The sequence below is a fragment of the Salvelinus fontinalis genome, chromosome 36 (genome assembly GCF_029448725.1).
Source record: "Salvelinus fontinalis isolate EN_2023a chromosome 36, ASM2944872v1, whole genome shotgun sequence".
NCBI lineage: Eukaryota > Metazoa > Chordata > Actinopteri > Salmoniformes > Salmonidae > Salvelinus > Salvelinus fontinalis.
In genome coordinates, this window is record NC_074700.1 from 7,981,526 (window position 1) to 8,009,302 (window position 27,777).

The window sequence follows — 27,777 nt, forward strand, 5'->3', positions numbered from 1 at the left end:
AGGACAACGTCCCTAAAAACACATCGAAGACAATGCAGGAGTGGCTTCGGGACAAGTCTCTGAATATCCTTGAGTGGCCCTGCCAGAGCCTGGACTTGAACATCTCTGGAGAGACCTGATAATGGCTGTGCAGCGACGCTCCCCATCCAACCTGACAGCGCTTGAGGATCTACAGAGAAGAATTTGAAAAACTTCCCAAATACAGGTGTGCTAAGCTTGTAGCATCATACCTAAGAAGAGTCGAGGCTGTAATCACTGCCAAAGGTGCTTCAACAAAGTACTGAGTAAAGGTTCTTAATAATTATGTAAATGGTATATTTCAGTGTTATTTTTTGTAAATTTGCACAAATTTCTGAACCTGTTTTTCCTTTGTCATCATGGGGGGGAAACAAACTATTTCATCCATTTTAGAATAAGGTTGTAATGTAACAATTTGGAAAAAGTCAAGTGGTCTGAATACTTTCTGAATGCACTGTACATTGCTGTATATATATTATTGTTCATTGCTACTTTGTGTAAATGTTGCACCAATACCAACATTTCATTCTATAAACCAATTGCTATAGTTGGTGTGTGATTTAAGTTTGTTGTACAAAGGATTGTGCTCCAACACTAATGAAATCAAAGCCATCTTTATGATAAAGTAAACCTCAATGTAAAGCAATCTTTTTTTACATTGCCATTTGAATGCATATAAAGACAAATGCAACGTCCTCCAGTGATTTCTGAACTTTTAATTTTGAAAAGCAATATCCCAACTATAACTACAGTACACACACTAAAAGGGTAAAAAAAAGATACATTTTTAACCAAATACTGCTGGGGCTTTTTAGACTACTTTTTAGGCATTCAAGGAATCCACATCATTAGTCTCCCCCTCGCTTGAGGAACAAAAGAGGAAAGCCACACCCCCCACGTGCTATGCCATGACTTACCGTGACCACCTATTGAGATGTGCTTTTTGTTAAGTAAATCAGATGTTAAATGAGGTGAAAAGGAGACAAGTAACATTAAGAAAATTAAAAGTAATGCACTTAGTCATATATCAAACTGTTTACACTAAACAGACCTAAAACAACTATCCAGGTTTGTTGCATGAATAAATAGATGTTGATCATGAAGCATGTAACTGCCGACAGAATATTTTAAAGTGGAACATTCCATCTCACAGGATATGGATGCCTTGCTCTGAAGAGGCACTCAGTTAATCAGTGGGTCCCCTCTCCTGTAAAGTTATTTGCTCTGGGCGAATAAACACAAAGAATTGAAGACAAATTATTATTGTATTAAAACTAAATTGTATTAAAACTATCAAAAGTTCTAATATTGTTTTAAGTACAGTGTACCAACTTCTGAGGGAATACAAAGTTCACTGTATTAAAATAAACATATTTGTTTTAAGTACAGTGTAACAAGTATTGTAAATACTCATGTGGTGTCCCTTGGTGGGATTGAACGGAAGAAAAGGTCGGAAAAACGGAAGAAAAGGTCAAATAAGACCCCCGAAATCGTGCAATGGCTATACACGATCGGCCAGGCAAGAGTAGGGGTGGAAAGATAAAATTGTATTTTATAAACATTTCATGCAATTCTACATCATTTGACATATTAGCAGAATCGTTTTTAATACCACACAAATTACCTAAAGGACAGGCTAATAATGGACATATTTCTCCAATGCCAAATCAGTGCAACGAAACTATGACTGTTTGCAAATAATTACATCAGAGACGTCATTAGGAATCTGAACATGGTACTTTCAAAAGTTAGGCCTACCTTTCCACCCCAGACAGAGTAGGCCTACAGACACAGACGCGGGAAGTCGGGGTGTACCGTCACCCACAAACTACTTCACGCAGCTATGACTACAGAACCAGAACATTAAGCTTTAACTGTTGGCTACTCTTCTTCCATGGCTTAACCCAACGAGAGGTCACAAGTGTTTCCCCAAAAGCTGTCTGGGTTTAAACATCTTGTGAATAGCTTAATCAATTGATAGTGACAGAATTTGGTTACTTCCCAAGCAAAGTAAATGTTTTGTCTCCTCGGATATAGAAGGTTGGAGTCCAGCCTCTGAATGTCAAAGAAATGAAGAAAAGATATCCCCATATGCATCTTTTACAGCTTGTTTCTAGTGTAAACCATCTCTGATCAAGGCGCTGTTATATATCACTTTATATAATCGGATCCGTTTTATTTTTTTCAAAATATTAAGCTAACAAGGGGTAGGCCTGTGCTTTTTGCCATTTTCTTTAATAAAAAGTAGGCCCTGGGCATACCCTCTCAATTCAAGATGTGAGAATATATTCTGTTGTGTTACAGCCTGAATTCAAAATGTTTTCCCACTCATCTGCACACAATATCCCATAATGACAAAGTGAAAACATGTTTGTAGACACTTTAGCAAATTTGTTGAAAATAAAATACAGAAATATCTAATTTACATATGTATTCACACTACTTAGTCATGTCATGGGCCATCCACTGTGAAGCTATCTGAAGAACAAAAATGAAAAAAATGCCAGAAGATTGAGTGCCAGGAAAGGGAGGGGGTTCGTCAACTGCCCGTAATTGATTAAGACTTGTCTGATATTGTTATTTTGGAGTATCAGGTTGATTGAGGTTTATACACTGCTAAATTTATAGTAATTTAGGCTAAGAATGCATTGAGATACTGATCTGTAATTATAACCCTGATGAGAAATGTAATACTAGAATTATGAGATTAATATATTGTATGGTAATATAAATGTACATTCTGCCAGTCTTGATGTGTGTTAAGTTGAGGGTTTTAATTTTGAATGATAGAACCAATGTGAATCACTGAGCAATGTCATTCTAGATTTTGGTTGGATAATTAATTATGATTTAGAAGCTGAATGATTTTTTTAAACTGCCTGGTTGATTTGAGTAAGTTTTAGTATGTTAAATCAGAGCAATTAATGTATTATGGATTGATTGTTTTGATTGTTGTTATGCTGATTGTGACATAGATAAAGATGTTGTGTACCGAAAAATGTTGACCAATGACTATTCTCAGCATGCCTTGGTGAAGTGAACTCTGGTCCTGAGAGTGAAACTGATCCCAATCCATTTGATTTATATCCATTGCCAAATTGTAATTTTTGATGATAATACTCAGGAGCTATAGCAGGTTTATGCTAATGGACAGAGTCCATTATACATGGTGGAATCATGATGCGTTTCCTGGGTCATGTTCATTAAGCACTAAAAGGAATAAATGTTTTTTATTTTATTTTTTAAAACCTTGTAATTCTGCTTTTAAATTGAGAGAATTTCCAAAATGGGGGAATGTGGTAGCAGGATTATGTTATATTTATGCACCAAATGGTTGTTTCATTTAATAGGGTAAGGTTCTTAGGACTCTCTCCTTTTCTGAGTTAACTGAGAGGAGTCTTTATGGAGCTTGGGCTGGCAACTGACTAAGTGATGGCTTGGTGATAAAAAACCTACAGCTGGCATTCCATAGATCAGATATGGTGAGTGTCACAGAGCTAGAGAGGGCCTGGAGGAACAGAACAAAGGTCTCAGTATTCCTAATTATCCTGGCATTTGGGAGACAGCACCAGAGGCAGATGCCCACAGGAGGAACCCAAAGTGGCTTATGGTGCCCCCAATATGGGGGGGGGGGTTAAACCAGCTATGACTGAGCAATCTTGGTATCAGGTATCATTGCAATAATTAATCAATATTGAATAAAGATGATTGTTTAAAGAAATAAAGTCTCTCTCACTTGAATAAAATATTCCACCGCAAACACCGACTGCGAGCCAGGCCTAATCTCCCGACCTCACTAATGCTCATGGGTGAATGGAAGCAAGTCCCCGCATCAATGTTCCAACATCTAGTGAAAAGCCATTAAAAAGAAACGTTGTTTCTATTGAACATGCAATACTAATAAAGGCATTTTAATTAATCATATGAAGAGTGCCTTGGTCCTCCTTTCTTTTTGATGACCAATTTACCCCTTTTACCAAAGAGCACCTTCTATGGACCAAAATGTACTATTGTGTACCTTAGTAGCGCTTCCCTTCCTCCTCTTTCTACTATCTAGTGAAAAGCCTTCCCAGAAGAGTGGAGGCTGTTATAGCGGCAAAGGGGGGACCAACTCCATATTAATGTCCATGATTTTGGAATGAGATGTTCGACGAGCAGGTGTCCGCATTCTTTTGGCCATGTAGTGTAACTTTATGGTGATAACGGTTCGAAACCAAGACTTATACATTTAAAATATGTAATGAGCCTTAATTATGTTTTGCAGTAGAATGATATTGTAAGTAACGTATGCTAAATAATGTATAGACAGACATACTGTATGGTTTCGTAACCAGAATATGGCGCTGTATTCTAATAAACAAAAATAAATATGTAAAATCTAGTCCACAATAGAACCAAATTCTTGTTTTGCATAGATTAAACTATCACATATTTCCTTTTACAAATAGAATGTCACTGTCAATTCCACTGCCAGGGTTCCCCTACTGGCGGCCCGTGGGTCAAATGTGGTCTTATTTGGCCCCCAAAGTTTTCTAAGCTCCCCCCTCCCCCACACATTAGAGAGACATGTGACGGTATAAAAATGGAAGCAAGGTTTGAGTCAAATATTATATTTGCTTGGGCTTCTTGCAGTCAATTTGCAGTCTACAAATTATTTGTGATTGTTTTCTGGCCCCCAGACCATCCGCTCAAGAAAAAAATTGTCCCATGGCTGAATCTAGTTGATGATCCCAGCCTTATGCATTTTATAAATACTGTATGTCCATTACCTGTTTATACAGTTTATTTGAATGACTTATAAGCCAGTAACTATAGTTGAAGTCGGAAGTTTACATACACATAGGTTGGAGTCATTCAAATTAAATTTTTCAACCACTCCACAAATTTCTTGTTAACAAACTATAGTTTTGGCAAGACGGTTAGGTCATCAACTTTATGCATAATTTTTCCAACAATTGTTTACAGACAGATTATTTCATTTATAATTCACTATATCACAATTCCTGTGGGTCAGAAGATTACATACACTAAATTGACTGTCTTTAAACAGCTTGGAAAATTCCAGAAAATTATGTCATGGCTTTAGAAGCTTCTGATTGGCTAATTGACATAATTTGAGGCAATTGGAGGTGTACCTGTGGATGTATTTCAAGGCCTAACTTCAAAGTGCCTCTTTGCTTGACATCATGAGAAAATCAAAAGAAATCAGCCAAGACCTCAGAAAAAAATTGTAGACCTCCACAAGTCCGGTCCATCCTTGGGAGCAATTTCCAAATGCCTGAAGGTACCACGTTCATCTGTACAAAAAATAGTATGCAAGTATAAACACCATGGGACCACGCAGCCGTCATACCGCTCAGGAAGGAGACGCGTTCTGTCTCCTAGAGATGAACGTACTTTGGTGTGAAAAGTGCAAATCAATCCCAGAACAACAGCGAAGGACCTTGTGAAGGTGCTGCAGGAAACAGGTAAAAAAGTGCCTACAGTGGGGGGAACAAGTATTTGATACACTGCCGATTTTGCAGGTTTTCCTACTTACAAAGCATGTAGAAGTCTGTAATTTTTATCATAGGTACACTTCAACTGTGAGAGACGGAATCTAAAACAAAAATCCAGAAAATCACATTGTATGATTTTTAAGTAATTAATTTGCATTTTATTGCATGACATAAGTATTTGATCACCTACCAACCAGTAAGAATTCCGTCTCTCACAGACCTGTAAGTTTTTCTTCAAGAAGCCCTCCTGTGGGCCTCCCGGGTGGCGCAGTGGTCTAGGGCACTGCATCGCAGCGCTAACTGCGCCACCAGAGTCTCTGGGTTCGCGCCCAGGCTCGTCCCGGCTGCGACCGGGAGGTCCGTGGGGCGACGCACAATTGGCATAGCGTCGGTCGTCCGGGGTAGGGAGGGTTTGGCCGGTAGGGATATCCTTGTCTCATCGCGCTCCAGCGACTCCTGTGGCGGGCCGGGCGCAGTGCGCGCCAACCAAGGGGGACCAGGTACACGGTGTTTCCTCCGACACATTGGTGCGGCTGGCTTCCGGGTTGGAGGCGCGCTGTGTTAAGAAGCAGTACGGCTGGTTGGGTTGTGCTTCGGAGGACGCATGGCTTTCGACCTTCGTCTCTCCCGTGCCCGTACGGGAGTTGTAGCGATGAGACAAGGTAGTAATTACTAGCGATTGGATACCACGAAAATTGGGGAGAAAATGGGGTAAAATTATTTAAAAAAAGAAAAAAAAAAGAAGCCCTCCTGTTCTCCACTCATTACCTGTATTAACTGCACCTGTTTGAACTCGTTACCTGTATAAAAGACACCTGTCCACACACTCAATCAAACAGACTCCAACCTCTCTACAATGGCCAAGACCAGAGAGCTGTGTAAGGACATCAGGGATAAATTGTAGACCTGCACAAGGCTGAGATGGGCTACAAGACAATAGGCAAGCAGCTTGGTGAGAAGGCAACAACTGTTGGCGCAATTATTAGAAAATGGAAGAAGTTCAAGATGACGGTCAATCACCCTCGGTCTGGGGCTCCATGCAAGATCTCACCTCGTGGTGCATCAATGATCATGAGGAAGGTGAGGGATCAGCCCAGAACTACACAGCAGGACCTGGTCAATGACCTGAAGAGAGCTGGGACCACAGTCTGAAAGAAAACCATTAGTAACACACTACGCCGTCATGGATTAAAATCCTGCAGCGCACGCAAGGTCCCCCTGCTCAAGTCAGCGCATGTCCAGGCCCGTCTGAAGTTTGCCAATGACCATCTGGATGATCCAGAGGAATGGGAGAAGGTCATGTGGTCTGATGAGACAAAAATAGAGCTTTTTGGTCAACTCCACTCGCCGTGTTTGGAGGAAGAAGCAGGATGAGTACAACCCCAAGAACACCATCCTAACCGTGAAGCATGGAGGTGGAAACATCATTCTTTGGGGATGCTTTTCTGCAAAGGGGACAGGACGACTGAACCGTATTGAGGGGAGGATGGATGGGGCCATGTATCGCGAGATCTTGGCCAACAACCTCCTTCCCTCAGTAAGAGCATTGAAGATGGGTCGTGGCTGGGTCTTCCAGCATGACAACGACCCGAAACACACAGCCAGGGCAACTAAGGAGTGGCTCCGTAAGAAGCATCTCAAGGTCCTGGAGGGGCCTAGCCAGTCTCCAGACCTGAACCCAATAGAAAATCTTTGGAGGGAGCCGAAAGCCCGTATTGCCCAGCGACAGCCCCGAAACCTGAAGGATCTGGAGAAGGTCTGTATGGAGGAGTGGGCCAAAATCCTTGCTGCAGTGTGTGCAAACCTGGTCAAGAACTACAGGAGACGTATGATCTCTGTAATTGCAAACAAAGGTTTCTGTACCAAATATTAAGTTCTGCTTTTCTGATGTATCAAATACTTATGTCATGCAATAAAATGCAAATTAATTACTTAAAAATCATACATGAAACTGCTGTTCCAGTTTCAACTGTTCTGCCTGCGGTTATGGAACCCTAACCTGTCCACCGGACGTGCTACCTGTCCCAGACCTGCTGTTTTCAACTCTTAATGATCGGCTATGAAAAGCCAACTGACATTTATTCCTGATTATTATTTGACCATGCTGGTAATTTATGAACATTTTGAACATCTTGGCTATGTTCTGTTATAATCTCCACCTGGCACAGCCAGAAGAGGACTGGCCACCCCTCATAGCCTAGTTCCTCTCTAGGTTTCTTCCTAGGTTTTGGCCTTTCTAGGGAGTTTTTCCCAGCCACCGTGCTTCTACACCTGCATTGCTTGCTGTTTGGGGTTTTAGGCTGGGTTTCTGTACAGCACTTCGAGATATTAGCTGATGTACGAAGGGCTATATAAAATAAACTTGATTTGATTTGATACAATGTGATTTTCTGGATTTTTGTTTTAGATTCCGTCTCTCACAGTTGAAGTGTACCTATGATAAAAATTACAGACCTCTACATGCTTTGTAAGTAGGAAAACCTGCAAAATCGGCAGTGTATCAAATACTTGTTCTCCCCACTGTATATCCACAGTAAAACGAGTCCTATATCGACATAACCTCAAAGGCCGCTCAGCAAGGAAGAAGCCACTGCTTCAAAACCTCCATAAAAAAGCTAGACTACGGTTTGCAACTGCACATGGGGACAAAGATCGTAATTTTTGGAGAAATGTCCTCTGATCTGATGAAACAAGAAAAGAACTGTTTGGCCATAATGACCATTGTTATGTTTGGAAGAAAAAGGGGGATGCTTGCAAGCCGAAGAACACCATCCCAACCATGAAGCACAGCATCATGTTGTGGGGGTGCTTTTCTGCAGGAGGGACTGGTGCACTTCACAAAATAGATGGCATCATGAAGGAGGAACATTATGTGGATGTATTGAAGCAACATCTCAAGACATCAGTCAGGAAGTTAAAGCTTAGTCGCAAATGGGTCTTCCAAATGGACAATGACCCCAACCATACTTCCAAAGTTGTGGCAAAATGGCTTAAGAACAACAAAGTCAAGGTATTGGAGTGGCCATCACAAAGCCCTGACCTCAATCCCATAGAAAATTTGTGAGCAAAACTGAAATGTTGAGCAAGGAGGCCTACAAACCTGACTCAGTTACACCAGCTGTCAGGAGGAATGGGCCAAAATCCACCCAACTTATTGCGGGAAGGCTACCCAAAGCATTAAACATTAAACACCCAAGTTAAACAATTTAAAGGCAATGCTACCAAATACTAATTGAGTGTATGTAAACGTCTGACCAACTGGGAATGTGATGAAAGAAGTAAAAGCTGAAATAAATCATTCCCTTGTAACGGCGTTCCTCTCTCTCTTCATAAGAAGAGGAGGAGTAGTGATCGAGCCAAGACGCAGCGGGTTGTGAATACATGATGAATTTTATTTACAAGACGAAACAAACTATACTTGAATAAACTAACAAAATAACAAAACGAAAGTAGACAGACTTAGCACGACGAACTGACATAACACACGCAGAACGAACGAACAAGTACTTACTACAAAAACGCACGAACAAACCGAAACAATCCCGTATGGTGTAACATCGACACAGACACAGGAGACAATCACCCACAAACAAACAGTGAGAACACCCTACCTAAATATGACTCTTAATTAGAGGAGAACGCAAAACACCTGCCTCTAATTAAGAGCCATACCAGGCAACCAAAACCAACATAGAAACAGATAACATAGACTGCCCACCCAAAACACATGCCCTGACCTAAACACATACAAAAACAACATAAAACAGGTCAGGACCGTTACATCCCTCTACTATTATTCTGACATTTCACATTCATAAAATAAAGTGGTGATCCTAACTGACCAAAGACAGGAAATTTTTACTAGGATTAAATGTCAGGAATTGTGAAAAACTGAGTTTAAATATATTTGGCTGAGGTGTATGTAAACTTCCAACTTCAACTGTACATACCCATATGTCCCCAGTCCACCTGGCAGTGCTGCTGCTACAGTTTCAACTGTTCTGCCTGCGGCTATGGAACCCTGACCTGTTCACCGGACGTGCTACCTGTCCCCAGACCTGCTGTTTTAAACTCTCTAGAGACAGCAAGAGCAGTAGAGATACTCTGAATGATCGGCTAGTAAAACCCAACTGACATTTACTCCTGAGGTGCTGACCTGTTGCACCCTCGACAACCACTGTGATTATTATTATTTGACCCTGCTGGTCATCTATGAACATTTGAACATCTTGGCCATGTTCTGTTATAATCTCCACCTGGCACAGCCAGAAGAGGACTGGCCACCCCTCATAGCCTGGTTCCTCTCTAGGTTTCTTCCTAGGTTCTGGCCATTCTCGGGAGTTTTTCCTAGCCACCGAGCTTCTACACCTGCATTGCTTGACGTTTGGGGTTTTAGGCTGGGTTTCTGTACAGCACTTTAAGATATCAGCTGATGTAAGAAGGGCTTTATAAATTTGATATAATCAGTAACAATGTTCACCTTTATTGAGTGGTAGTGTATTTTAGAGTCTGATCCTTTTGGTGTTCTTCTAGGTATACCACAAGGGGCTATTCTACCCGGCACAGGGACACTGAGGTGTCATGATCCCAAAGCCTAAACCCTGGGTAGAGAAGTTCAGTGAATGTCGTCTGGAATGTGTGCAGGTGGGTCAGTGAGTTAGATGAGACACTGTAGAAGGACAGAGTGCCAGCCAGCCAGTCCAGATACATTCCTACCCTTTTGGGGACAGGGGAGGGGACCAATATGGCTTCCCCCTTCTTCTTGTGCCAGGCATTGAAACAGCCATCAAAGCAGCGCAGACTCCAAGACATGTCATTGTATCCAAGCACACAATCATTACCCTCCCCTTTCCTGCTGATTCCTTTATATGCCACTCCTACACCAGCCCATTTCCCAGTCCATTCTGCCTCCCAGTAGCAGCGCCCAGACAGACCCTCTCTACACAACGCCTGGCCCCAGTCCTTAAATCTATCAGAGCTATCAGGATATACTTGCGCCGCCTCCATCCGTGTCATCTTTTTATTTGCCTCACACAGAGAGAGGTATGTGTGTGCTGTGTTTGGATCCAGTGTGAGCTCACATGCATCTGACGGAAGAGACGGAGACAATAAATAACAGGAACAGTTCCTATGAATACCCTCTTCACGTATTGCAGGTACATTTATGTATTGTAATATAAAAATAGGCACAATTCAAAACGTACATTTCTTCAGGGCAGATTTCAACCAGCACTCAGCATTATGATCCACACTGTTGAAAAAGCAGAACACACTGTTGGAGTGGCAAATATCCCTTTTGTGGCAGTAGCAGCATGTAAACTCAAAGCTCTGTGAGATATACAGTGGGGCAAAAAAGTATTTAGTCAGCCACCAATTGTGCAAGTTCTCCCACTTAAAAAGATGAGAGGCCTGTAATTTCCATCATAGGTACACTTCAACTATGACAGACAAAATGAGAAAAAAAATCCAGGAAATCACATTGTAGGATTTTTAATGAATTTATTTGCAAATTATGGTGGAAAATAAGTATTTGGTCACCTACAAACAAGCAAGATTTCTGGCTCTCACAGACCTGTAACTTCTTCTTTAAGAGGCTCCTCTGTCCTCCACTCGTTACCTGTATTAATGGCACCTGTTTGAACTTGTTATCAGTATAAAAGAAACCTGTCCACAACCTCAAACAGTCACGCTCCAAACTCCACTATGGCCAAGACCATAGAGCTGTCAAAGGACACCAGAAACAAAATTGTAGACCTGCACCAGGCTGGGAAGACTGAATCTGCAATAGGTAAGCAGCTTGGTTTGAAGAAATCAACTGTGGGAGTGATTATTAGGAAATGGAAGACATACAAGGCCACTGATAATCTCCCTCGATCTGGGGCTCCACGCAAGATCTCACCGGCTCCACGCAAGATCTCACCCCATGGGGTCAAAATGATCACAAGAACAGTGAGCAAAAATCCCAGAACCACACGGGGGGGACCTAGTGAATGACCTGCAGAGAGCTGGGACCAAAGTAACAAAGCCTACCATCAGTAACACACTACGCCGCCAGGGACTCAAATCCTGCAATGCCAGACGTGTCCCCCTGCTTAAGCCAGTACATGTCCAGGCCCGTCTGAAGTTTGCTAGAGAGCATTTGGATGATCCAGAAGAAGATTGGGAGAATGGCATATGGTCAGATGAAACCAAAATATAACTTTTTGGTAAAAACTCAACTCGTCGTGTTTGGAGGACAAAGAATGCTGAGTTGCATCCAAAGAACACCATACCTACTGTGAAGCATGGGGGTGGAAACCTCATGCTCTGGGGCTGTTTTTCTGCAAAGGGACCAGGACGACTGATCCGTGTAAAGGACAGAATGAATGGGGCCATGTATCGTGAGATTTTGAGTGAAAACCTCCTTCCATCAGCAAGGGCATTGAAGATGAAACGTGGGTGGGTCTTTCAGCATGACAATGATCCCAAACACACCGCCCGGGCAACGAAGGAGTGGCTTCGTATGTCCTGGAGTGCCTACCCAGTCTCCAGATCTCAAACCCATAGAAAATCTTTGGAGGGAGTTGAAAGTCCGTGTTGCCCAGCAACAGCCCCAAAACATCACTGCTCTAGAGGAGATCTGCATGGAGGAATGGGCCAAAATACCAGCAAGAGTGTGTGAAAAACCTTGTGAAGACTTACAGAAAACGTTTGACCTCTGTCATTGCCAACAAAGGGTATATAACAAAGTATTGAGATAAACTTCTGTTATTGACCAAATACTTATTTTCCACCATAATTTGCAAATAAATTCATTAAAAATCCTACAATGTGATTTTCTGGATTTTTTTTTCTCATTTTGTCTGTCATAGTTGAAGTGTACGTATGATGAAAATTACAGGCCTCTCTCATCTTTTTAAGTGGGAGAACTTGCACAATTGGTGGCTGACTAAATACTTTTTTGCCCCACTGTACATCCTCACATTATCAGAACTTTTTCTCATTTATCATATACTATTCAGTGCGCCAACCTGCAAAGTTACTTTGACTTCTGTGGAGGAAATTATTTAATTACCTATTATATTGTTTAATTAGACATACTATGCTGTTTTTACTTAGAAGAATTCTCCATTGCTATATGCTGGTATTTTATACTGATACAAGCTTGCCTTGTGTGACTTAGTCATAAATCTGAGCATACAGATTTATGAGCTTCTTAGGTGCGACCGTAGTACGTGACCTCCAGTGTTTACGATCGGCAGGAATTTAGCCACAGTACCAGTCAAAAGTTTGGACACACCTACTCATTCAAGAGTTTCTTTCTTTTTTGCTATTTTCTACATTATAGAATAATAGTGAAGACATCAAAACTATGAATTAACACATATGGGATCATGTAGTAACCAAAAAAGTGTTAAACAAATCTAAATATATTTTACATTCTTCAAAGTAGCCAACCTTTGCCTTGTTGACAGCTTTGCACACTCTTGGCATTCTCTCAACCAGCTTCATGAGGAATGCTTTTCCAACAGTCTTGAAGGAGTTCCCACATATGCTGAGCACTTGATGGCTGCTTTTCCTTCACTCTGCGGTCCAATTCATCCCAAACCATCTTAATTGTTTTGAGGTCGGGTGATTGTGGACGCCAGGTCATCAGATGCAGCATCATCACTCTCCTTCTTGGTCAAATAGCCCTTACACAGCTAAGAGGTGTGTTTTGGGTCATTGTCCTGTTGAAAAACAAATTATAGTCCCACTAAACGTAAACCAAATGGGATGGTATATCACTGCTGAATGCTGTGGTAGCCTTGAATGCTGTGGTGTGCCTTGAATTCTAAATAAATCACAGACAATGTCACCAGCAGGGCACCCCCACACTATCACACCTCCTCCTCCATGCTTCACGGTGGGGACCACACATGCGGAGATCATCCGTTCACATTTGGACTCATCAGACCAAAGGACAGATTTCCACCGGTCTAATGTCCATTTCTCGTGTTTCTTGGCCAAGCAAATCTCTTATTTTTTATTTAACTAGGAAAGTCAGTTAAGAACAAATTCTTATTTACAATGGCCTAGGAACAGTGGGTTAACTGCCTTGTTGATTTTTACCTTGTCAGCTCGGGGATTCGATCTAGCAACCTTTCGGTTACTGACCCAACGCTCTAACCACTAGGCTACCTGCTGCCCCCCTTATTGGTGTCCTTTAGTTGTGGTTTCTTTGCAGCAATTTGACCATGAAGGCTTGATTCATGCAGTCTCACCTGAACAGCTGATGTTGGGATGTGTCTGTTACTTGAACTCTGAAGCATTTATTAGGGCTGCAATCGAGGTAGTTAACTTAAATTAATTTATCCTCTGCAGCAGAGGTAACTCTGGGTCTTCCTTTCCTGTGGCGGTCCTCATGACAGCCAGTTTCGTCATAGTACTTGATGGTTTTTGCGATTACACTGTTCTTGACATTTTCCAGATTGACTGACCTTCATGTCTTAAAGTAATGACGGACTGTCGTTTCTCTTTGCTTATTTGAGCAGTTCTTGCCATAATATGGACATGGTCTTTTACCAAATAGGGCTCCCACCCCTACCTTTTTGGGTTACTACATGATTCCATATGTGTTATTTCATAGTGTTGATGTGTTCACTATTATTCTACAATGTAGAAAATTGTAAAAAAAAATAACAATTAAAACTTAAATAAGTAGATGTGTCCAAACGTTTGACTGGTAATGTCTGTGGGAAGTGCAGTGAGGAACAGAGAGTGGTGGCGATATCAGCTATCTTGATCTACACAGACGAGCTAAATTACTTTTTACCACTCTGTTCCCATGGCCTGTTTTTGCACATCTGTTAACTGTCAAAGATAAAATAATGTACTTTCTATAAAAGGAGAAAGACAGCTCTGTCCGTGGAACTTTTCAACTCTTAACTATTCTTAGTGATGGTTGATTGCTTAACTTTTGCAATTCTGACAATAAACTGTTGTTTGAAAGAAATCTGCAGTCTCTCTTCCTAGAATTTCTGCGACACTTCAGCTTTCAATATGCGGCTGACTAATTGTTTTACTACCTGAGTGTATGCAGTTGACAGTGTGGATCTTCCAGTATGGCAGAGACCAGCTCCACTCCTGTGTCTCCAGGGTGGTTGTAGCTCAGATCAAGCTCTTTCATGTGAGAGGGGTTTGATCTCAGAGCTGATGCCAGGGAAGCACAGCCTTTCTCTGTGACACCACAGAATGACAACCTGCAGAAAGATAAATGTAACCGTTTTGGTAAGATTGCTTGCTCGGTCTTAAAATGTATGCTCCCTTTTGCTCCCATCTTCAACTCCAAATATACTTGCCTTAGTGTCTCCAATTTACAGTGTGGACTCGCAAGTCCAGCAGAGAGCAGCTTGACTCCTGAGTCTTGCAGGTCATTGTCACTCAGGTCCAGCTCTCTTAGGTGTGAGGTGTTTGAGCTGAGAGCTGAGGCCAATTCTTCACAGCATCTCTCTGTGAGATTACATCCTTTCAGCCTGAAGAAGAAATGTTAAGATTAATTGACTGAATCAGGGATGTCCAATCTTATCCACAAAGGGCCAGTATGGGTGCAGACCTTTGCTCCAGCCAAAGCATTGACACACCTGATTCAATTGAAAAAGTTGACGATTGAAAACTATGATTAGTTGAATCAGGTGTGTTACTGCTTTGGTTGAAGTAAAAGCCTGCTCCCACACAACCCTTTGCGGATAAAATTGGACACCCCAGTGCTAAAAGCATGATGGATATTCCAGAAATTCAAGAATCATTGCACTCACACAGCTGTCCTGGTGATTTTGACCACTGGCAACAGCCTCCGAACACCCTCTTCTGATCTGGAATATTTCTTCAGGTCAAACACATCAAGCTCCTTTTCAGATGTCAGCAACACAAAGACCAATGCTGACCACTGTGCAGGCGAAAGTTGGGCTTCTGAGAGACTTCCTGAGCACAGGTAGCTCTGGATCTCCTCCACAAGAGAATGGTCATTCAACTCATTCAGACAGTGGAACAGATTGATGCATCTCTCTGGAGAGGGATTCTTCCTGATCTTCTTCTTGATGTACTCAACGGTTTCCTCATTGCTCTGAGAGATGCCTCCTATCTGTGCCAGTAGGCCTCGTAGGAGAGTTCCACTGGACTCCATTGAGAGACCGAGAAGGAAGCGAAAGAAAAGGTCCAGGTGTCCATTCTCACTTTGTAAGGCCTTGTCTACTGCACTCTTGTGAAGAAGAGTTACAGGAATACCTTTGGTTATCTGAAGCTTTCTGGTGATGGTTTCCTGTTCGTCTAATAGATTTAGACCGCTGTTGATGAATGTGTGGAACACATATAATGCAGCAAGAAACTCCTGAATGCTCAGATGCACAAAGCAGTACACCCTCCCCTGGTACAGCCCACACTCCTCTCTAAAGATCTGAGTGAACACTCCTGAGTGCACTAACACTTCTCTGACATCAATGCCACACTCTCTCAGGTCTTCCTCATAGAAGATCAGATTTCCTTTCTCCAGCTGTTCAAATGCCAATTTTCCCAGTGTGAGGATCATCTCTTCGTCTGTTTTAATCTCTGAATCTGCCCCCAATGTCTCTGATCCCACTGAATATTTCAGATTGATCAGTATGATGCAAATCAGATAGTGTGTGTACATCTGAGTCAGTGTGTTGGGCATCTTTCCACTCTCTGCTTCCCCCAACATTTTCTCTAGGACTGTGGCAGAAATCCAACTGAAGACTGGTATGTGGCACATGATGTACAGGCTCCTTGATGACTTTATGTGTGTAATGATTATTTTGGCTAGGTTTTGATCACTGATTCTCTTCTTGAAGTATTCCTCCTTCTGTTGGTCATTAAACCCTCGTACTTCAGACACCTGGTCAACACAATCAGGAAGGATGCGGTAGGCTGCGGCAGGTCGAGAGGTTATCCAGAGGAGAGCAGATGGGAGCAGATTCCCCTTGATGAGGTTTGTCAGCAACACGTCCACTGAGGTTGACTCTGTGACATCAGAACAGCTCTTATTGTTCTGGAAGTCTAGAGGAAGTCGGCACTCATCAAGACCATCAAAGATAAACACAACTTTGTACTTTTCAAAGTTGGATATTCCTGATTCTTTTGCTTCAACGCAAAAGTGATGGAGGAGTTTGATCAAACTGCATTGATTCCCCTTGAACAAATTGAGCTCCCGAAAAGGGAGAGAAAATATGAGCTGGACATCCTGATTTGCCTTTCCTTCAGCCCAATCCAAAATGAACTTGTGTACAGTGATGGTTTTTCCAATGCCAGCGACTCCCTTTGTCAGTACAGTCCTGATGGTTTTGTCTTGTCCAGGTAAGGGTTTGAAGATGTCATTGGATTTGATTGGTACCTCTTGTGTTGGTGGTCCTCTGGATGCTATCTCAATCTGTCTGACCTCATGTTCATGATTGACCTCTCCACTTCCACCCTCTGTGATGTACAGCTCTGTGTAGACCTTGTTGAGAAGTGTTGAGTTTCCTTGCTTTGCTATTCCCTCGAACAGACATTCAAACTTTCTCTTCAGATTGAGTTTGAGTTTATGCTGGCATACAGCAAGCTCACCCAGAAGACCTAATCGTGCAGAAAACATTCCTGAAAATGTGACTTTTAATGTGGTACATGTACAGTGCAAAAAGTACTGGAAGGTATAGCTTGGTACACATATTTGGGGAGTTTCTGCTTTTCTTCTCTGCAGATCCTCTCAAGCTCTGTCAGGTTGGATGGGGAGCTTTGCTGCAAAGTTACAGTATTTTCAGGTCTCTCCAGACATGTTTGATCGGGTTCAAGTCCAGGCTCTAACTGGGCCACTCAAGGGCATTCAGAGACTTGTCCCAAAGCCACTCCTGTGTTGTCTTGGCTGTGTGCTTAGGGTTGTTGTCCTGTTGGAAGGTGAACATTTGCCCCAGTCTGAGGTCCTGAGGGCTTTGGACCAGGTTTCATCAAGGATCCATCCATCTTTCCCTCAATCCTGACTAGTCTCCCAGTCCCTGAAAAACATCCCCACAGCATGATGCTGACACCACCATGCTTCACCGTAGGGATGGTGCCACGTTTCCTCCAGACGTGACGTTTGGCATTCAGGCCAAAGAGTTCAATCTTGGTTTCATCAGACCAGAGAATCTTGTTTCTCATGGTCTGAGTTTTTATGTGCCTTTTGTCAAACTCCAAGCAGGCTGTCATGTGCCTTTTACTGAGGAGTGGCTTACATCTGGCCACTCTACCATAAAGGCCTGATTGGTGGAGTGTTGCAGAGATGGTTGTCCTTCTGGAAGGAAAAGTCTTGGTGGTTCCAAACTTCTTCCATTTAAGAATGATGGAGGCCACTGTGTTCTTGGGGACCTTCAATGCTGCAGAAATGTTTTGGTACTCTTCCCCAGATCTGTGCCTCAACAAAATCTTATATTGGAGCTCTACGGACAATTCCTTCGACCTCATGGCTTGGTTTATGCTCTGACATGCAGTGTCAACTGTGGAACATTATATAGACAGGTGTGTGCCTTTCCAAATCATGTCCAATCAATTGAATTTACCCCAGGTGGACACAAATCAAGTTGTGGAAACATCTCAAAGATGATCAATGGAAACAAGATGCACCTGAGATCAATTTTGAGTCTCATAGCAAATGGTATGAATATATACGTAAATAAGATATATATAAACACACATTTGCAAACATAAATAACTTTTTCACTTTGTCATTGAGGTATTGTGTGTAGATTGATGAGGAAAATGTTTGATTTAATCCATTGTAAAATAAGGCTGTAACGTAATAAAATATGGAAAAAGTCAAGGGGTCTGAATACTTTCTCGAATTCACTGTATATTCATTAACATAAATATTAATTTCCTATAAATGATCTAAATGATGTTTTAAGTATGTAAAAGGGTACTTTAATCTGGTATAAAAAGACTACAGACAAATAATTCATACTTTTTTCCAACGTGTCAGCAAGTTCCTTCTGGTTCATGTTCCTCAGGATGTGCAGTGTGATCTTCAGAGCCCCCTCTCTGGCATTGCTCTGCTGCTTCTCATCTTCAGAGCCCACTGCTTTTGCATCCTTATTCTGACTCTCAAAGCATTCTGGGAGATCTGGACACAAAATCCTCTTAAATCTTTCCAACTCCCCTCTCACAAAAGTGATGATACTGTCTTCAACAGACTGAAAAAAAGAAAAAGCATATTCATATCAAAATAACACTTCACTAAACTAATAATACACTATGACATGCAACTAACTAAGGTAGGATGTGTTTTATAAGTTGATTGAAAGGTGTGTAGAACCATAAAGCGTACTGTATTGTGGCTGCTCGCTGATGATCGTCATGGTTATTGATAATGGTTATCATTCTAGGTGTGGACGATCCTTACTTCTACTTTAGTTACTGTATGAGAAAGTACAACCTACCCTGAAAATGGAGGACAGATCTTCCTTATGATCCTGGGCAGACTGACCACTGGGAATCTCAGACTCTGATCTCTGTTGTTCATCGCTGTGGGCAAGATATTAGATTATCACGTTAAAAGAAATCGAAACGTTTTCACCAGAATCGGCAGAATGAATACACCCCTGATCACGTGTAAACATAGTTCACTTTCATAGCAGCCACGTTCTATTCCTTCTCGCAACTATGCGCTCTCCTCCTCTCACATTTTCCCTTCGTTTGTGGACTTCAATGCATAACACATCAGTTGTATTGTGACCAGGAAAAAAACTAAAAAAACTTTCCAATCCAAACCATATCATAACCGCTATACACAGCCTACATCGTTGTCACCAAATTAGCTAAAGTAACGTCATAGTCAACATAGCTAATAGCACTAACGCATTAGTAAACATGCTACAATCATGCAGTAACATTACAGTGTACAGTCGTGGCCAAAAGTTTTGAGAATGACAAATATTAATTTTCACAAAGTTTGCTGCCTCAGTTTGTATGATGGAAATTTGCATATACTCCAGAATGTTATGAAGAGTGATCAGATGAATTGCAAATAATTGCAAAGTCCCTCTTTGCCATGCAAATGAACTGAATCCCCAAAAAACATTTCCACTGCATTTCAGCCCTGCCACAAAAGTACCAGCTGACATGTCAGTGATTCTCTCGTTAACACAGGTATGAGTGTTGACGAGGACAAGGCTGGAGATCACTCTGTCATGCTGATTGAGTTCGAATAACAGACTGGAAGCTTCAAAAGGAGGGTGGTGCTTGGAATCATTGTTCTTCCTCTGTCAATCATGGTTAACTGCAAGGAAACATTTACTGTCACCATTGCTTTGCACAAAAAGGGCTTCACAGGCAAAGATATTGCTGCCAGTAAGATTGCACCTAAATCAACCATTTATCGGATCATCAAGAACTTCAAGGAGAGTGGTTAAAATGTTGAGAAGAAGGCTTCAGGGCGCCCAAGAAAGTCCAGCAAGCGCCAGGACAGTCTCCTAAAGTTGATTCAGCTGCGTGATCGGGGCACCACCAGTACAGAAATTGCTCAGGAATGGCAGCAGGCAGGTGTGAGTGCATCTGCACGCAGTGAGGCGAAGACTTTGGAGGATGGCCTGGTGTCAAGAAGGGCAGCAAAGAAGCCACTTCTCTCCAGGAAAAACATCAGGGACAGACTGATATTGTGCAAAAGGTACAGGGATTGGACTGCTGAGGACTGGGGTAAAGTCATTTTTTCTGATGAATCCACTTTCTGATTGTTTTGGGCATCCGGAAAAAAGCTTGTCCGGAGAAGACAAGGTGAGCGCTACCATCAGTCCTGTGTCATGCCAACAGTAAAGCATCCTGAGACCATTCAAGAACACAGCCAGGAATAAAGAATGGTACCAACACATCCTCCAAGAGCAACTTCTCCCAACCAGCCAGGAACCGTTTGGTGACGAACAATGCCCTTTCCAGCATGATGGAGCACCTTGCCATAAGGCAAACGTGATAACTAAGTGGCTCAAACATCAATATTTTTGGTCCATGGCCAGGAAACTCCCCAGACCTTAATCACATTGAGAACTTGTGGTCAATCCTCAAGAGGCAGGTGGACAAACAAAAACCCACAAGTTCTGACAAACTCCAAGCATTGATTATGCAATAATGGTCTGCCATCAGTCAGGATGTTGCCCAGAAGTTAATTGACAGCATGCCAGGGAAGATTGCAGGGGTCTTGAAAAATATTGACTCTTATATTGACTCTTTGCATCAACTTCATGTAATTGTCAATAAAAGCCTTTGACACTTATGAAATGCTTGTAATTATACTTCGGTATTACACAGTAACATCTGACAAAAATATCTAAAGACACTGAAGCAGCAAACTTTGTGGAAATTAATATTTGTGTCATTCTCAAAACTTTTGGCCACGACTGTATAGTCAGTAAGCAATTACTAATTTATTGCCATGGGGCCCGTCAGTGTAAAACCAAAAACTTACCTTGACTTGGAAGAGTTCCAGTGTTGCGTTGGATAGTCATAGCCAGCTAGCTAACATAGCATCCCTCTGTTTGAGGAGGGTGTTTGAGCAGGCTAAACTAGCTAGCTGCATTTGCTAGCTAAGTAAGCGAAAATGAAAGTGAAAATAAATCTCTCCCCCTCTTGCTTCTTGTTAATTTTTGAAGAAATGTTTGTTAAAAACTGTTCCAACTATTGTATTTTTCTCTCTTTTACTCAACTACACCACATTTTATGCACTGCAGTGCTAGCTAGCTGTAGCTTATGCTTTCAGTGCTAGATTCATTCTCTGATCCTTTGATTGGGTGGAAAACATGTCAGCTCATGCTGCAAGAGCTCTTATAGCTTGGAGGTTGGACCTTCTCTGGAAGTTGTTACAATCACTGTGTAAGTCTATGGAAGGAGGTGAGAACAATGAGCCTCCTAGGTTTTGTATTGAAGTCAATGTACCCAGAGGAAGACGAAAGCTAGCTGTCCTCCGCCTACACCATGGTACTACCCTAAAGAGTGCCGTTGAGGCTACTGTAGACCATTGCAAAACAGTGTGTTTTAATTGATTATTTGGTGACATGAATATACAGTGGGGAGAACAAGTATTTGATACACTGTCGATTTTGCAGGTTTTCCTACTTACAAAGCATGTAGAGGTCTGTAATTATTGTTATTTATTGTTTTTTATATATATTTTAAAATTTTTACCCCCTTTTCTCCCCAATTTTCATGCTATCCAATTGCTAGTAATTACTATCTTGTCTCATCGCTACAACTCCCGTATGGGCTCGGGAGAGACGAAGGTCAAAAGCCATGCGTCCTCCGAAACACAACCCAACCAAGCCGCACTGCTTCTTAACACAGCGCGCCTCCAACCCAGAAGCCAGCTGCACCAATGTGTCGGAGGAAACACCATGCACCTGGCTCCCTTGGTTAGCGCGCACTGCGCCCGGCCCGCCACTGGAGTCGCTGGTGCGCGATGAGACAAGGATATCCCTACTGGCCAAACCCTCCCTAACCCGGACGAAGCTAAGCCAATTGTGCGTAGCCCCACGGACCTCCCGGTCGCGGCCGGCTGCGACAGAGCCTGGGCGCGAACCCAGAGTCTCTGGTGGCGCAGCTAGCGCTGCGATGCAGTGCCCTAGACCACTGCGCCACCCGGGAGGCGAGGTCTGTAATTTTTTATCATAGGTACACTTCAACTGTGAGAGACGGAATCTAAAACAAAAATCCAGAAAATCACATTGTATGATTTTTAAGTAATTAATTTGCATTTTATTGCATGACATAAGTATATGACATATTCTTCCAACCAGTAAGAATTCCGGCTCTCACAGACCTGTTAGTTTTTCTTCAAGAAGCCCTCCTGTTCTCCACTCATTACCTGTATTAACTGCACCTGTTTGAACTCGTTACCTGTATAAAAGACACCTGTCCACACACTCAATCAAACAGACTCCAACCTCTCTACAATGGCCAAGACCAGAGAGCTGTGTAAGGACATCAGGGATAAATTGTAGACCTGCACAAGGCTGGGAGGCAACAACTGTTGGCGCAATTATTAGAAAATGGAAGAAGTTCAAGATGACGGTCAATCACCCTCGGTCTGGGGCTCCATGCAAGGTCTCACCTCGTGGGGCATCAATGATCATGAGGAAGGTGAGGGATCAGCCCAGAACTACACGACAGGACCTGGTCAATGACCTGAAGAGAGCTGAGACCACAGTCTCAAAGAAAACCATTAGTAACACACTACGCCGTTATGGACTAAAATCCTGCAGCGCACGCAAGGTCCCCCTGCTCAAGCCAGCGCATGTCCAGGCCCATCTGAAGTTTGCCAATGACCATCTGGATGATCCAGAGGAGGAATGGGAGAAGGTCATGTGGTCTGATGAGACAAAAATAGAGCTTTTTGGTCTAAACTCCACTCGCCGTGTTTGGAGGAAGAAGAAGGATGAGTACAACCCCAAGAACACCATCCCAACCGTGAAGCATGGAGGTGGAAACATCATTCTTTGGGGATGCTTTTCTGCAAAAGGGGACAGGACGACTGCACCGTATTGAGGGGAGGATGGATGGGGCCATGTATCGCGAGATCTTGGCCAACAACCTACTTCCCTCAGTAAGAGCATTGACGATGGGTTGTGGCTGGGTCTTCCAGCATGACAACGACCCGAAACACACAGCCAGGGCAACTAAGGAGCGGCTCCGTAAGAAGCATCTCAAGGTCCTGGAGTGGCCTAGCCAGTCTCCAGATCTGAACCCAATAGAAAATCTTTGGAGGGAGCTGAAAGTCCGTATTGCCCAGCGACAGCCCCGAAACCTGAAGGATCTGGAGAAGGTCTGTATGGAGGAGTGGACCAAAATCCCTGCTGCAGTGTGTGCAAACCTGGTCAAGAACTACAGGAAACGTATGATCTCTGTAATTGCAAACAAAGGTTTCTGTACCAAATATTAAGTTCTGCTTTTCTGATGTATCAAATACTTATGTCATGCAGTAAAATGCAAATTAATTACTTAAAAATCATACAATGTGATTTTCTGGATTTTTGTTTTAGAATCAGTCTCTCACCGTTGAAATGTACCTATGATAAAAATTACAGACCTCTACATGCTTTGTAAGTAGGAAAACCTGCAGAATCGGCAGTGTATCAAATACTTGTTCTCCCCACTGTATTTAGTATAGTTTAATCTAAAAAGGCAAACTTTTAAATGTTTTACTTTTTTTAATGAAATTCACTGAGGGGCCTCCTGAGTGGCACAGCGGCCTAAGGCACTGCATCACACTACAGACCCGGGTTCAATCCCAAGCTGTGTCATATCCGGCCGTGACCGGGAGTCCCTTATGGGGTGGCGCACAATTGGCCCAACGTTGTCCGGGTTAGGGGAGGGTTTGGCTGGACGGGCTTCACTCTAGCGACTCGTGGTGGGCCGGCCGCCTGCAGGCTGACTTCGGTCATCAGTTGAACGGTTTTCCTCCGACAAAGTGGTGCAGCTGGCTTCCGGGTTAAGCGCGTGGGTGTTAAGGAGTGCGGTTTGGCAGGTCATGTTTCGGAGGACGCATGACTCGACCTTTGCCTCTCCTGAGCCCGTTCGGGAGTTGAGACAAGATCGTAATTGGATATCATGAAATTGGGTAGAAAAAGGGGATGGAGGGGCCTCCCGGGTGGTGCAGTGGTCTAGGGCACTGCATCGTAGTGCTAGCTGCGCCACCAGAGTCGCTGGGTTCGCGCCCAGGCTCTGTCGCAGCCGGCCGCGACTGGGAGGTCCGTGGGGCGACGCACAATTGGCATAGCGTCGTCCGGGTTAGGGAGGGTTTAGCCGGTAGGGATATCCTAGACTCATCGTGCTCCAGCGGCAGGCCGGGCGCAGTGCGCGCTAACCAAGGGGGCCAGGTACACTGTGTTTCCTCCGACACATTGGTGCGGCTGGCTTCCGGGTTGGAGGCGCGCTGTGTTAAAGAAGCAGTGCGGCTTGGTTGGGTTGTGCTTCGGAGGACGCATGGCTTTCGACCTTTGTCTCTCCCGAGCCCGTACGGGAGCTGTAGCGATGAGACAAGATAGTAATTACTAGCGATTGGATACCACGAAAATTGGGGAGAAAATGGGATAAAATTTTAAAAAATTAAAAAAAATAAAAAGGGGATGGTCCTCCCCTTCCTCCTCTGAGGAGCTTCCACTGTTGTAAACATAGATCAGGGGTGGCCAACCCTCTTAGAGAGCTACCTCTAGGCAGGATGATTTTCTGTGGTCCTATTTTAAAAGGGATAGCCTAATTCACCCAAATGAATGACATATTTACATGTTTGTTTCTTATGGACAAGGAAAGACTGCAATCCATCATATGGTTAGTCACTGCTACCAACTGTTAATATTAGCATGTTCTAACCAAAAACCAATGTAATTCAATCTCCTCCAGTTAACATACTCTAAATACTATGCCCAAATAATTTAAAATAACTTAAAACCAAGTGGTTGAATTTTGAGTGTGTATTCGACTTTAAAAAACAATCCTGAATACATCCAACCTGTGATAAAAAAAATTACAAATATTTCACCCTGGTCAAGGGCCTAAACAATGTAGAGTTGCAGGAAATAAGCTTTAAAACATCAATTTTCCTCAACTAGGGGTGGCGCCAATGACATTAACCGTAGGAAATCTCTCTCCAAGCTATCTTCGAAAGTTAGCAGCCCTGTCTACGAGTTCATCTGAATTCGATGGGGAAGTACAATGCCTTCAGAAAGAATTCATACCCCTTGACTTATTCCACATTTTGTTGTGTTACAGCTGAATTCAAAATGGATTACATTGAGGGGGGGGGGGGTTCTCACCCATCTACAGACATTGTACACTTTTTGCACATTATTCTTTAAAACATTGTTGAAGCTCTGTCAAGTTGGTTTTTGCTCATTGCTTGACAGCCATTTTCAAGTCTTACCATACATTTTCAAGACGATTTAAGTAAAAACTGTAATTAGGCCACTCAGGAACATTCAAAGTCTTGGTAAGCAACTCCAGTGTATATTGGTCTTGTGTTTAAGGTTATTGTCCTGCTGAAAGGTGAATTTGTCTCAGTGTCTGTTGGAAAGCAGACTGGACCAGGTTATCCTCTAGGATTTTTCATGTACTTAACTCTATTCTGTTGATTTTTATCCTAAATAACTCCCTAGTCCTTGCCGATGAAGCATACCCATAACACAATGCAGCCACCATCATATTTAGGTTAGTATAGTGGAGTAACTACAATGTTGTTGATTCATCCTCAGGAGAAAACTATCTTCACCATGCTCAAATTAATATTCAAGGTCTGCTTTTTTCCCCCCTTTACCCATCTACCAATAGGTGCCCTTCTTTGTGAGGCATTGGAAAACCTCCCTGGTCTTTGTGGTTGAATCTGTGTTTGAAATTCACTGCTCGACTGAGGGACCTTACAGATAATTGTATGTGTGGGGTACAAAGATGAGGTAGTCATTCAAAAATCATGTTAAACACCATTGTTGCACACAGAGTGAGTCCATGCAACTTATGTGACTTGTTAAGCACATATTTTCTCCTGAACTTATTTAAGCTTGCCATAACAAAGCGGTTGAATACTTATTGACTCAAGACATGTCAGCTTTACATTTTGAATTAATTTGTAACATTTTCTAAAAACATAATTCCACTTTGACATTATGAGGTATTGTGTGTGTGCCAGTGACACAAAATCTAAATTGAATATATTTTAAATTCAGGCTGTAACACAACAAAATATGGAAAAAATAAAAGGGGTGTGAAAATGACCAAAATGGCCTCATTGCCAAAATCCAAAAGTATCCCTTTAAAGGACACAATGCTGGGTTCATGTGAGACTGACCTCTCCTGCTGGACCCTGTCCAAAGCACACAATCACATTTACTCTGAGTTTCATTTAGAAAAATAATTGTTCCACTGATAATGCACTTTGATGTTTTCAAATAGTGGAAAATGTTAATGTATGTTCTTTGTTACCTTTGATTGTTATAAAAGTCTCCTTTGCGGAGGTCTATTGGAGCATCCATTGACCAGTCACTCTTCATGGACACACAGGTGGGTGCAGGTGAATGTGGTCTTTTTGCCTGGATTGTGCTTCAATACAACAAAGAGACTTTTAGAAGTGAATAACAAACCAAATGGTTTTAGTTGGCACAGCAGATTACACCGAGCTTGATGCAAGTGAAGCAAGGTCAGAAAAGAGTAGGTACTGCACATCTTAAAGGGCAGGTGTTTTTCTGACCTTGCTACAAAATTATTATCCTAATTATCTTCAGTGATAAACCACAAAAGCAAAACAGTAAATCAGCTGTGAAGTAGGTTTTATAAGTAAACAATGGTAATGATGGCAACACTTTATTTGAATGTACACATTAGCCCCTAAATAGTAGATTATAAGTGTATATGTTACATGGTGGAAAAGTGACAGGTCCTTTTGGATCTGGGTTGAGCAGGTAGAGTGGAGTAGAAAGTACTTTTTCTAATTTCAGTCACAGTGGCCATTCTCCGGCTCAGGAACACATTTGAAACCCATGCAAGTTAAAAATGAATCAACAAACTACAAACAAACCATAAAGACAGAAACCAAAAAGGGGCACAGGACGTGATGCATTCCAGGAGGCATGCGTCCATTTTCTTTAACAATTTATCTTACGATACTCAGTAGCCATGTGCTCTCACCAAAATGCTGCCCAATATTGTGCGCGAAGAAACACTTGTGAAAAGTGGGTGAGACTGAGGGGATTCGATTAAGCTGCTCTGGGTTGAACCGGGTTATGCCCTGTCACGTGAATGGACAACAACGCTTAGGCTTCTACATACTATATACATTTTACGGACACAGTATATTTCACAATAGTTATCTTTTTTTTATTTTTTATATATGTTTTAGTCCCATTCTTTAGCTCCACTCAACCCCATTATCATTGTCAAAATGATTTACATTGTGAGACAACAGCGCTCGTCTTACCTTTGGGCTTCTTTGTCAGGTTTCTCAAAGAGACTCCCTTTGGAGGTCTTGCCTCCCTTCTGTCTATCTCCTTGGAGGCTCATTTTAGGCTGTGCAGGCGAGGTACGCTACGATAAATAACCTATTGTTGTGGAAATTAAAACAAGTTGAGACAGTCATCAACCTTGACTAAGTAGGCTAAACTTCGTGCAATTAAGCAATTTGTGCACCCATCATGTTGTACTAATGTTGTAATATGGTTTTTCATTTTACATTATTTTGCTTTAAATATTATACTCAGCTAGTCCTTACCTTGCTGCTTGCTCCTCTCCAACTACGCAGTTAACAATTGTG

The 27,777-nt window shown here is 42.4% G+C and overlaps 1 protein-coding gene across 3 annotated transcripts; it reads right to left on the minus strand.

The window, feature by feature from the left end:
- Positions 1 to 719: 719 nt before the first annotated feature.
- Positions 720 to 27,777, minus strand: LOC129835142 (NACHT, LRR and PYD domains-containing protein 12-like). 3 transcript variants are annotated; one of them, XR_008756383.1, is made up of 11 exons: positions 27,736 to 27,777; positions 27,445 to 27,565; positions 26,454 to 26,570; positions 18,938 to 19,022; positions 18,463 to 18,691; positions 15,293 to 17,102; positions 14,837 to 15,010; positions 14,564 to 14,737; positions 12,954 to 13,225; positions 10,721 to 10,767; positions 10,564 to 10,603 (listed from the first exon to the last, which is right to left on the minus strand). XR_008756383.1 is itself a non-coding variant. In XM_055900551.1 (10 exons), the coding sequence occupies exons 2-10, from the start codon at positions 27,525 to 27,527 to the stop codon at positions 10,065 to 10,067; spliced, it is 3,258 nt and encodes a 1,085-aa protein (XP_055756526.1). In that variant the 5' UTR covers positions 27,528 to 27,565; positions 27,736 to 27,777; the 3' UTR covers positions 720 to 10,064. The 3 variants fall into 3 exon arrangements, 2 of the variants coding, with proteins under 2 accessions (XP_055756526.1, XP_055756525.1); XM_055900551.1 differs by lacking the exon at positions 12,954 to 13,225 and having other exon boundaries at positions 720 to 10,603; XM_055900550.1 differs by lacking the exon at positions 12,954 to 13,225 and having other exon boundaries at positions 720 to 10,603; positions 14,564 to 15,010.

What these genes read in the sequence shown, in the direction of transcription:
- LOC129835142 (XM_055900550.1), bottom strand. Translation starts at nt 27,527, where the DNA reads ATGAGCCTCCAAGGAGATAGACAGAAGGGAGGCAAGACCTCCAAAGGG. An exon ending in ATCTGTCCTCCATTTTCAGG is followed by an intron (nt 18,692 to 18,937) that starts GTAGGTTGTACT and finishes TCTTTTTTTCAG; the next exon opens with TCTGTTGAAGACAGTATCAT. An exon ending in TGCTGACACGTTGGAAAAAA is followed by an intron (nt 17,103 to 18,462) that starts GTATGAATTATT and finishes CTGCACGATTAG; the next exon opens with GTCTTCTGGGTGAGCTTGCT.